This window comes from Triturus cristatus, chromosome 8 (assembly GCF_964204655.1).
Source record: "Triturus cristatus chromosome 8, aTriCri1.1, whole genome shotgun sequence".
Taxonomy (NCBI): Eukaryota; Metazoa; Chordata; class Amphibia; order Caudata; family Salamandridae; genus Triturus; species Triturus cristatus.
The window spans coordinates 1,124,828,103-1,124,840,358 of NC_140591.1; the positions used below are offsets into that span (position 1 = coordinate 1,124,828,103).

The 12,256-nt window shown below is 41.3% G+C and overlaps 1 protein-coding gene across 12 annotated transcripts in view; it reads right to left on the reverse strand.

Moving 5' to 3' along the window:
• MAP4K4 (mitogen-activated protein kinase kinase kinase kinase 4) overlaps positions 1–12,256 on the reverse strand; it is a 528,397-nt gene that overhangs the window by 7,803 nt on the left and 508,338 nt on the right. For all 12 annotated transcript variants that reach the window (XM_085622755.1, XM_085622753.1, XM_085622748.1 and 9 more), the window contains 3 exons: positions 11,139–11,273; positions 4,279–4,379; positions 1,007–1,156 (listed from right to left, as the gene is read on the reverse strand). In XM_085622755.1, the coding sequence (XP_085478881.1) occupies positions 1,007–1,156; positions 4,279–4,379; positions 11,139–11,273 (386 nt within the window). The remainder of the gene's footprint in view (positions 1–1,006; positions 1,157–4,278; positions 4,380–11,138; positions 11,274–12,256) is intronic.

Consider the following 12,256-nt stretch of genomic DNA (forward strand, 5'->3'; position numbering starts at 1 on the left):
ATGTATTTTTCTTGCAAACCAGGATAATGAAAAGCAAACCACGAATGGTAAGCCATTTTATTTACAAATCTTGAACCTTATGATCATTTATTTAATCATTAAATAGGATTATGAATTCTCAAAAGTGGACCAATTATAAAACAAATAGCTTTTAACTATAGTGAAAAATGTATCCTGAATTGAAAATAATGCAATAAATCTAAGGCCAAATACCAAAGAATACCATACTTGCCCACTGCATAACAGAAGTTTCCTTGTAAATGCTATGAAGGGGATTTTGGGCCCCTTTCCATCATATTCGTTCTGTGACTGAAGTTGTACAAATCTAAAACAATGGTTTCTCAAGGTGTGCAGTGCCTACATGAGAACAGTTACTTGTAGCAAGAGGTTTGCCAATGCCTTTTTTCATACAAGATTTAAAATTTGGTTTGTCAAGTTTATATCAACCCGCAAACATTGGGTAGAATTTGTTTTGGAATATTTAAACATTGGAAACTGTACGTGTGCATTTTGTCCAACTATTAAATATACTTTAACTTATACGTTGTTACATCTCTTCTTAAAATGAATGCCATGCCGACACTCCAGTGCCTTGTTCACAAAGTAAGATGTAAATTATTTTATTTCCATTTGCATTACGGAATCCAGAGCTGAGAAGTAAAATACATTGAGGAGTAACTTTAAAAAAAGTTTAAAAAGCCGCTTTACAAGCCAATAATCTGATCTCTCTACAGAACTTACTGTCTTTTAAAGCAATAGAGAGTTAAACAAAAAACAAATTTTGTATGAGCACAGTGATCACAGATGTTTGAAAACACAGACTTCCAATAATGTACTTTATCTTCAAAGTTGTTACTTTTCTGCAGTCATTACTGCTTTTGCTCGGGTTGAAAAATTAAAGAATGATTCGAACTAGAAAATGTAACCAACTTAAGAAAGAATATCATATAGAGAAGTGTGACTGACACTCAAAACATCAAAAGAACATTACATGTTGAGCTCTTACATGTGTTGGCAGATAAATATCATACACGGCTCCTGAGTCCACATCTACAGCATGGAAACCAGCACAAGACCCATAGATGACTTTTAGCCTTTGGCCTTCCTCCACTGTAAGGTCTACCAGCAATGGCCTGTGTATCAACTCTCCAAAAGACTGAAGGATAAATAAAAATGAAACATGCCATAATTTAATACAAACTCAATATATCCGACAGGATCCTTTCATACAGATTCAAGAAAGGAAACATAATTAATGCTGGTTGAACGATCTATCATATGAGCAGACAGAAAACAAAACACTTGATCTTTAATGTCCAAATATACTATACCTTTCTCAAAATGGTGGAGCTCAAAGTGGTGTCACATAACAGAGAGCTTATCATCACTTTGATGGGGAGGAATTCATTATTTTGATAGACCAAGATAAATGCAAGAAAAATCAATGAAAGGTTTTATCGCACAATAAGTAAAAAATACACGTTATTAGAATATCACCTCTCTCCAAATTTATGGTCATTCTTCAAAAATTCCAGTTCAATATATCTGTCAATTAATCTGATGTATTGGCATTCACATTTTTCAATGGACTGGATTTAACTACTTGTCAGATTTAGTATCAAAGTTACAATCTTTCATGGGAACCAAAGTAGTGTGCACTAGTTCTTAAAATGATATTGAATACAATTAAATTATAACAGAAAGTAACATTGACTACCTATTGAAGTTCAGAAAGCATTTACGGTAACAAATGCATTGATGGGTGAAGAGTAGATCAAGTGAAAAACATCAACAAAACTGTGAAAAATTGAACTAAGCAATTCCCTTTTCTCCAACAGTTTTCAAATAGTTTCACTCACAGCAGGTTGTGGAGACATGCACGAGAAAAAAGGTTGGTGGAAGATTTTTAAGTCATACAAATATAGGATAGGGGATTCATCCTGGGTGTCACCAGGGTATTAGTTATGCTGTGCCAAAAGTATATTTGTCTAATAGTGGCCTTTGTCTGTGCTACTCAGGAGTTAAGAGTGATTGATATAATGTGTGGGACACAATATGAATGAATGTCTCACCATGGTTCCTACTGATGCCAAAACATCTATTGGACGAAAGTACGATTGCCATGCTTAAAGAGGTTAACTTCCACCACCCCCCCCCCCCCCCCTTCTCAACGGAACCATATTATTTCTACAATTACTTGGAGGAAAGTGACAAAGTCACATACATATTAACAGCATACCTCTCAAATATTCACAGCAAGAGAAGATTGCCCTACGTTGCAAACTAGTGTTTTCCTTTCTCCTAGAGCCACTCACTATCTTGAAGGGAGTTTTTTGGTGGGGAGAGGGAGCAAAAAGAAGGACTGATCTATATGTAGACTTCGTATTGGCATTCCAGGCTTAGTTGCTCTGCTTAGTGCCAAAACTAATCAATACAATGAAGGAATTTAGCAAAAACTGATGAATCCAAACCAAAGGAAGAATGGTTGCTCTTCTTCTAGAGGTAGGTGGAAGATAAGTTGCAAAGCTAGACACCATTAGCCTTGAAAGAGTCCCATTATTGGCCATGCTTAGCAGAGCACAACTTTCTTGATATGCAACAGTTAAATTCCAACTAGACTGGTTTTTGCACTTCTTGGAGAAGACGCTTTAAGTATTTACTACTTGGACATGTTTACTTATTTTTCTATCTTGACTTTGACACGGTTTTTGGTGTTCTCCCTTACTCACCAGCAGTGTTGGAATGAGTCGTTTGGTCTTTTGATATTCACTACATGTATAATTTTGGTCATATTTATTAGATTCATGTATTGCACTGGTTTGGACAAAGCAACTTAATTCATTATCTGACCTAATTAATTCATCATCTGCCCTATCTACCAGGTAATGAGAAAGGACGCCAGATATTACAACTACGGAGGGGAGTTAACCCAGCTTGGCAGATTAAAGGGTTTATTTATGATAGTGATTAAAGCTAATGCCTGGGTATGTGTTTGTAATATTGGGATCAAATCTGAAGCTATGCACAAAATCTTGGAATGAGTATTATTCTTAAGACAGCCTAAACAGTTATACAATAACATCACTGCATCGGTACAGTGTATAAGAAAGCAATTTATGGACGTATGTATTGCAAGTGCACTGTTATCAATATTATTGAGAAAATGAAATACGAGCTCTGATTTAATTGTTTAGATTTTAAGATGAACAGTGATGCAGATGTTATTGGATTGTGAGTTTTTGGTTGTAAATTTTAAGTTTTGTAAGACTCTCTGGGTAAACTAATTAATAAACTAATAAAAATGTTGCTCGAAGAATTTAAGTGTCTGCTCAAGAAGCAGTGGGAGCTTCACAAAAGGATACACAAAAGCATACACGTTATATAAAGACACTTCTGGAAATCACCACCTTTACAGCCATGCCTTCTCACCTCCTTTACTACTTTACACACAGAAAACCTAGAACACTGAACCCATTCTGATAATCTCTGGTGCTAACCAGACGTTGCAGTTTATGAAATAAAACCTCACTATGTGCATACCTATTAAAGTATGCCTCAGCACCTTACCACAGCACCTACAAATAACCTTGGTAGCACACATCAACCTCTTCAAGAGTGCCAAAACATTTGTTAAGTTCTACTTTGTACAGTTTGTGGTTTCCCTAACACCTCACTGTTTTTTTTTTTTTTTATAGTTTCTGATAAAGTTAACAAGCCAACAAGACTGGCAAAATAACCCTTTCCTGCACACCTGTTTTTGCAAGCAAAAACACAAGCAGACCTCCATCTGCACCCAAGTCATGAACAGCAAATAAACAGAAAGTTTACATTTAGGGCACGCACAGCAAAAATATCTGTCAGTGACATTTAAGATCATAAAGATGGGGGTACAGGAGCAGCGTGGCTGGGATTCCACTTACAAATCATGATGCACTCTATTAATAGCTAGCACCTCACAATTAGACTAAGGCCAGTCCACCAATGTCATCGAACTATCAGTCCTTCACCAATGCTAACTGCTTCAAGTCACCCAAGGTCATGCAAACCAGAATGTTGTGTAACCCAAGAAAAACAGTTTTCAGATAATGTGGCACAAAGAAGCTGAGCCTACTGTCTCGCAGTCCTCCATGGGCTACAGAGCCACTCAAAACACAAAATCTGTGATTACCAGAAATTTAGAAAACAAGGCATGGCAAATTAGCTTTGTGCAAGGGTCCCAGTGATGAGATCTCATGATGTGAAAGACACGTGAACACCGTCAATGAACTGGAAATGTACCTTAAAAGCCATGAATTTGTGATAGGGCTTAGGCGCCCAAGCATAGACTTCCACGGAACTCTTCAATGCAATGACCAGGAACTTTATTCTTTCATATTTCACTGAAATAAAATGCATAAACAATGGGTAAAATCTGATGAAGAAAATGTTAATATACTCTATATTTGACACAGGTTAGTAGTGTTGTTTTGTAATTTCTATTTTGTAAAGGATTCTGAACCTAACTACTGAACCAGCAAACAAATGCAATACATTGAGCAGAAGTGAATAATCTGAATTATAAGAATAGCAAATAACAAATCAACAAAGTATACCATGCAGGGTCTCACAGGTAGGTGCAAGAGACAGTTCAATTCGCAGCAAGTCCTAAATAAATTGTAAATCCAGCATACAGGGACTCTGCTAATACACGTATCATTCTGTAAATGTCAGCTTTGGCAATTTTATTAAACCACTGTGTATTCACCTCTCAGCATCTGTTTTTGCCTTTAGTTTATCTTCCTGCACGTTCACCATTATGTGAAAGTTATTTTTCATTTTTAAGTGTGAAGTCTCATGAGGAGAGTTAGAGCGAGGAAATAAAAGGCGAACTCTGGCATGCAGGGAAGTACATTTGATGACTTGCTTAGCCAGGACAAGATCTGTGCATGTTAATACCACAAAAGGAAGCCCGACTGGTTGAAGAAACAATTCAGCTGCACAAATGTTTCTCGCAGACATTTGTAACCTCTGCTATGTGGGGTTAAACAGTGGCTACAGCAACAATGCATTGATTTTAACATTCTTGTGGATGCTTGTAAAAGTGTGCCAGTTGTCTTTCTTGTTATGATGATTTTTGAAAGAGGCTATTTACAAAACTAACACTAAAACAAGCATTTACAAATGTACTATGTTTTACCTTGCCCAGTCCATGAACATGTGTCCTGGGTTTAGAAGGGAGGGTTCAATCATCTATGCTAGCGTATACATTACATACAGTTGCTCTGTTTCCCCTCTTCTGAGTGTGCCTGAATTTTAATGTATGAAAAATTATTTTTATTCATAACATGGCACCATCACATAATCCAAGCTCACAGTATGCCAGAAATTACCACCATTAAAATCAGGATTACAATCATAGTGGACAGGATCGTGCAATGCTGAACCAAAATATGTTCCGATTTAATGCCATACTGCAAAGAGCGACATTTGTAGCAAGAGTGAGTGTAACGGGTGCCTACAACTTGTCAAGAATACTATTGATGCTCACAATAAAGCAAGAACAGTCACAAATGTAAAAGAAAAGGTGTCCTCTACCAGGTTCATTAGACCATGAACTTACAGGGAAAAAGCACAAAACCTTTGGACCTGTTGCACAGTCTATGTAGATTCTCCAAGAAGCTGTGCAAAAGAGGGCTCAGCTCTTTAGATCAGTACTGAAGACTACTGACCAAGTATCACTGTGTAATACTTAACAACCAATAACTAACTTCTGTGGAAGAAACACTAGATGCCTGTGTAGGAAAACAAGAACCAACAGCACCGATCTAAGAAAGAAGTGACATGCCTAGATTGAAGTATTGTCATGACCCGCTTTACTCCAAGCCCACAGAACCTGGGCAGTATGAACAACTTGAGCAGTGTTGAGCTCAATTGCATACTGTAATAACCGGTTTCCATATCACTGACTGAAGAAGTGGCAACACCGGGAAATGCACAAAGAGAAACAAATACAAAGGAAGATCAGCAGCAACTGTCTGCTCCAAATAAATCACCAACAGAGCAATGTTACGTTAAAGGTATCTGTAGAGGACAAAACTCATCCGGAAGGGTATTGTGGTGCTGACAAGCAGGGGTGGAGGGGGAGGAGCCAGGGCCGAGACTAGCAGAAGAGCCCTGCCTTCAGTTTCCTTCGAAATTCAGGAACTGAAGAGGCAGCTTTGATGTGCAGAGGTAGGTCGTTTCAGGCTTTAGGAGCGAGGTAGGAGAAGGCACAGCCGTCGGATCTGGTTCTGTGTTTGCCGAGACTGTGTGCAAAGAGGAGCCAGTCTGTGCAGAGGTGTTGGGTAGGTTTGTGTAAAGCTAATGTGATTATTGGTGGAGCCTGATGTTGTGCAAGGCACTGTATGTGTATAAGGAATCTGAAGATTGCCCGTTTATGGATAAGGAGCCAAAGGAGGTCTCAGAGGTGCGGGGAGATGTGGGTGAAGAGGAGAGTAAAGGGGGAATCAGTCTTGCAGCTGAGTTCTGTATGGTCTGGAGTTTTCTACTTAATTGTGCTCCCATGTGGAACTGTTGTCTTAACTGGGGATTCTCGCTTAGCAAATCTAAAGCAATAGCTGGACAGTTAAGACTGCCTTTTTTCTCCATGCTAAACATTATTTCTCATGATAAAATCTTTGAGCAGTTTCTCAGATGGGTCGACTTCATCTGAACCTTAGGTCCCTACAAAAGTCAAGAAATCAATCAATCACGTAATTTGTAAAGCGCACTACTTAACCGTGAGGGTCTCAAGGCACTGAAGGGAGGGGGGGAACTGCTACTGCTCGAAGAGCCAGGTCTTGAGATGTCTTCTGAAGGTGAGCAGGTCCTGGGTCGGCCGTAGGTGGGTGGGGAGGGTGTTTCAGGTCTTGGCGGCGAGGTAGGAAAATGATCTGCCGCCGGTGGTCTTTCGTTGGATGCGGGGGACAGCTGCGTGGGCGAGGTTTGCTGAGCGGAGCTGGCGGGTGGGGGTGTAGAAGTTAAGTCTGTCATTCAGGTAGGCTGGTCCGGTGTTGTGGAGTGCTTTGTGTGCGTGGGTGAGGAGTTTGAAGGTGATCCTCTTGTCGACGGGGAGCCAGTGCAGGTCTTTCAGGTGGAGGGTGATGTGGCTGCGTCGGGGTACGTCGAGGATCAGACTTGCGGAGGCGTTTTGGATGCGTTGTAGTCGATGCAGGTGTAGTAGTAGTGGTCGGTCCAGTGGAGTTCAGTGGTGTGGTCGAAGGTGACGTGGGTGCCTGTGGAGAAGATGGGGTCCAGCGTGTGGCCGGCGGCGTGGGTGAGTGGGTGGGCGGCGTGGGTGAGTGGGTGGGTGGGTGGGTGGGTGGTTGGTTGTGGTGACGAGCTGTCTGAGGCAGAGGTTTGCCAGGTTGTCGATCAGGGTGGCAGAGTTGGCATCGTTGTTGTTCTCGAGGTGGAAGTTCAGGTCCCCGAGGAGGATGTAGTTCGTGGAGGCGAGTGCGTGGGTGCTGGCGAGGTCGGCGATCAAGTCGCTGAACGGCGCCCTGGGTCCCGGGGGTCTGAAGATGAGCGTTCCTCTGAGGGTGGTGATGGGGTCGGTGTGGATTTGGAATTGCAGGTGTTCGGCGGCTTTGAGGGTGTCCTCTGCGTGGGTGGAGACCTTGAGGGTGGACTTGTGGACGATGACTATTCCTCCTCCGATGCCGTTGGTGCGGTCTCTGCGGGTGATCTTGTAGCCGTCAGGGATGGCTATGGCGATGTCGGGCGCCGAGGAGTCGTTCCACCAGGTCTCGGTCAGGAAGGCCACGTCGGGGGCGGCGGTGTCGAGCAGGTCCCCGAGTTAGACGGCGTGTCTGTGTGCGGAGCGGGTGTTGAGGAGTATGCAGCGGAGGTGGTTGGGTCTGGTCTTTGGAGGTTTGCTGGCTCTGTCGCAGGTGAAGCTGCGGCAGGAGAAAGGTCCGTGGGTGCGCTTCGGGGTGGCCTGGAAGCAGCTGTGGTTTCGGCTGGTATTGAGTGCGTGGAGGGCGGCGGTGTCGTAGTGGTGTTTGGCATAGTGGCGTTCGTGGGGTCCAGGGGTTCTGGCGCTGGGCGCGGGCCAGGCGCGGACGGGCGCAGGCCAGGCGCGGACGGCGCAGACGGGCTCTAACAAGTTACTTACGCTTTGGTCATGCTCTTTTTGGTAGATACTCTACATAACTACAGATTCCACACCATTGGAATATCCTCAAGCACCTGAATAGGTCCGGCGATTTCTTCCAGCAATGCAACTGCGATCCTGGTAGATGGTGCTGTATGGTTTCGTGGCGACTCATACTGCATCATGAGTGACAGAGCAGAGCTGCATACAAGCACTACCCCGATTCCCTGATGGATGCCAGTTTCTTAGGTCTTTCTGTGTCCTGAGCCTAGAAACAATTGTCGAGACAGTATTCTGATTTCTAACCAGGGTTCTTTTTACAAGGTGAAGAGGATACTCTACAGAACAAGGTGGCGGGAGGGCCGGTAGGAATCTACAATTATGAGTGAGAGGTAGAAGTTAATGGTTTGGTAAAATTTGGACAGTCTTTCATTCGGGCTCAAGTGACTGCAAACTCAACAGGCTGAATTACGAGTGTGGTTTGTTTGCATACCATGTTCTAATACAACTGTGTAGCATTGCTTTCTCTGGTTCCACCATGGGCTTGTCCGCTTCACAGGGAGGCTCAGCATGGGCGCCCCATAAGCATTGATCTATTTGAACAAAACCACACAGATCACTCTGGTCATGATTATCTGTAGAATGTTACTTATGTTGATAAATGTACCCTCAACCAAGCTGAAATCGATTTCCAATTGTTTTTCAGTTTCCAGTTATGCCAGTTTTGAGGTTAGTGTATCTTGTGGTAGGAATACTGAGAAGCATATCCATCAACAATTCTGCACATTATAAATAATATAAACTTACATTGTAGCTAAACATTAAGTATACAGGATAACCACTACCTACATTAGCATGGTTGGGTGAATGATTATTAACAGACAATGATAATACAAGGTGTGCTCAAAGAGGCATGCTGTAAGAATTCTTCAGGTAGCCAAGTTACAGATAAAATACTCTCCGGAAGTTGAAAGTTTGCTCGTATTGTGAGCTTTTGGCGTTTCCTCATGGTCACTACAATGAAATGGAAAGCTAGGTTAAAATTTGAAGTGGTTTGATGCATGAGGGGTTTCCTCAAGCTTTGGATTTTTGTGATTTGGGAATACGCTTAAGGGGCTAAAATGTGGTTACGGACCACAAGTGTGGTTCCCATTTGTGGAATAATGTCTTCGTTTGTGCAAAACATTTCAGAATTTGGATAGAATCTGGGATTTCTTTTGTGGATAGAAGGATGTGATGAGATTTTGAGGAGACAGCAGCTTTAAGCAGATGATTCCTTGTAGTCCTCAATTTTACATGAGCATAGAACAACCGCTGTGAACCATCTTTGAATTTTTATTACATAGAGAATGCAGTGGCATTAGGACTGGCGTAGATACCCTGTTTCCTTTGCATTATGTCTAGGCATGAGATGTAGAGAAGCAAAAAAGGAGTAAAGTGATGAGCTGATTTAACTTTGTGTCGAGTTTCATCTTGAACAAACTCAGTATTCAGTGTGGTCCTGTGTATGTTTTATTGGTAACTTGGGAAGAATTAAGACCGCATGGATAAAAATTGACCATGCAGTTTTTTAATGGTATTTTTAAGTAATGTTAAATTTTCAGCAAATCACAGCTTGTGTGTTGCCGTGATTTGTTAGAATTGCAAAAACTGATTCGAGCATCTTTCACATTTAATCCTTTGTTGCAAGCTTGGGGCCCATATTTCAAATGTTTGATAATAGAGGCATGTGGTGAGACTGGTTAATGAGTTTAGCAAGCAGTGCACATTTTATGTGGCAGATTTTGTGGGTGCAGCTAGGTTTATTTCTGAGTGCCGATGGTGCTCTGTCACCTAAAAAGACCAGCCTCTTTCAGGTTGGAGCTCAAGTTTGAGAACCTGGCTTCAGTGATGGCCAAGAGCACCATTGGTTGGAAAAATATATATATATACCTGGCAGGCTCAGGTGATAGATCAACCATGCGCTTAATATGTATTATGGCTAAAGTGTCGCAACAACTTGTTGACAGGCGAGCAAACCTCTCCCCCAAGGGCATCCTCTGACTCACCCTTTAAAGGAATTAGTCATTACACGGAGCAAAGCAACTTAAAATGTGAGACTCTGCAAAGCAGCAGTACTTAAAAAAACAATAGAGTCAATAGATTGGATGTTAAACGGGCTTTAAGGTACTACACTGACAGACCAAAAACCTTTAGTAAGACTATGCAATTATTTTTCTTTTTTACCTCCCTACACTAGAAATACTATTTCAAAAAGTTGAATTTCCAGATTGGTAGTAAACTGTATCTAAACTTGTTATGCTAAAGCTAAAAGACTTTTACCTGTCACCCCTAAATGTTGCTGAACTTGTAAAATAGGTACTTCTATGGCACTTTTAGGCAATATTCCCCTTGCTGACATTTGCAAAGCAGCAACATGGTCCACACCACACACCCTCACAAAACATTGTGTGGATGTACTAGCACATAAACAAGCCAATGTTGGCCAGGCAGTGCTACAGACTCTCATTCAAACGATCCCCACAGGCTAGCGACCACTTCAGGAGAGGGACTGCTTTACAGCTGATGCACTGTATGTGTATCTACAGCACACATGCCTCTTACGGATTATGTTATTTACCCTGGAAGCATCTGTTCTTGGCATTTAGTGCTGTAGATTCACATGCACCCTCCCTCCTCCCCGGAAGCCTGTGTTGGTTACAGTTTATTTACATTAATTCACATTACTTACATGGACATCACATTACTTATACTCAGCTCCATTCTCACCCACCTACGGCAAAACAATCTAACAATGGAGTTGATGCCCATGCGCAGTATCACCAGCAGGAGGAGTCACACAACCTTGTTACTCAAAGAACTTCTTTAATGAAAAACAACTTGTAATCATCCGAGCCCAACACTAGATGGCGGACTTAGGCCCAGAATATGAATGTACAGCACTGCATGCCAAGAACATATGCGTACAGGGTATGTTACATAATCCTTCTGTTGTATACTCTTTGTAAATGTAGTTATTACTCACCAACTTTGTAGTGCACACAGCCTTCTAAGTCACCTACAGTTGTCCAACCCTGTTTCTTCTCCACTTCGGGATCGTTGCGCAAAATTTTGTTTCTCAACCATGATAAGTAGTACACTCGCAACTTGTTTTTCTTGCCTAGAGATAAAACATAATAGTTAACAGTGCAACGGGATGATATAACTGTGATAAAAGCGTCACACCCACTTCCTAATCCAAAAACGCATTTGATGCTGAAGTTGTAAACACTGGTCCACTCTAAGTTTGACAAGAACTCAAAAGTTAACAATCCTGACATTTATTTTTAAAAAAAAGGGATCATCTTTAGTAACTAGATTGTTGCTTTGATAGTCATTTTCCATAGAATCTCACATCATAATCCATTTCTGTCATTCATGGAAGGAAAAACAGAACTGTTTGGTTTAAGACTCTACTGATCTCTTTATATTTTGGTGCAGATGAATACACATCAATACACAACCGGGAAGGGGCAAATTGAGTCTGAATGCTGTCTCTCAACAATGATCCTAACCCCTGTGGATGGTGTCACGAGAAAGGTGAAATGAAAAAACCTAGCGACAGCTTAGCAGATATTAACTCTGCATAATTTTCAAGAATGACATTGCATGCTTTCTTCCATTCGGAAAGAGAACTGAAATCTGGCACAAAACTTTATAATTTAACATTACAAATAATTTCCAAGAGGCACAGTCGTAATATTGTGCGGAATGCACAGAAATTAAGCAGAATATGCATGGTTTCAGAGGTGTAATAGCCTGAAGAAAGTATACAACTGAGCTGGGATTAAAGGAAAATAATTAAGTGTAATAATGTTTCTATCTATGTTGCGGTCTAGTCAAACTGGTTAAACCATTGCTTCAAAAGCAACTAATAGGAGAATAGCATGCATTAAACTGTAACAATTGTTTAAAGGGTGGTGGTTATATAAAATATTAACTTCGTCCTCCACTTATGCAAAATGTTGGAACTTCAGTATGTTACTCAGAAAGCAGTAGCATATCAAGAAGAGTAACTGAATGGCTTGGTGAAGCATTTTTTGCCAGGGAAAGGAGGCAACTCATCTGAAGATGAAGGGTGGGTTTTTCCCAGAGAGACCTGAA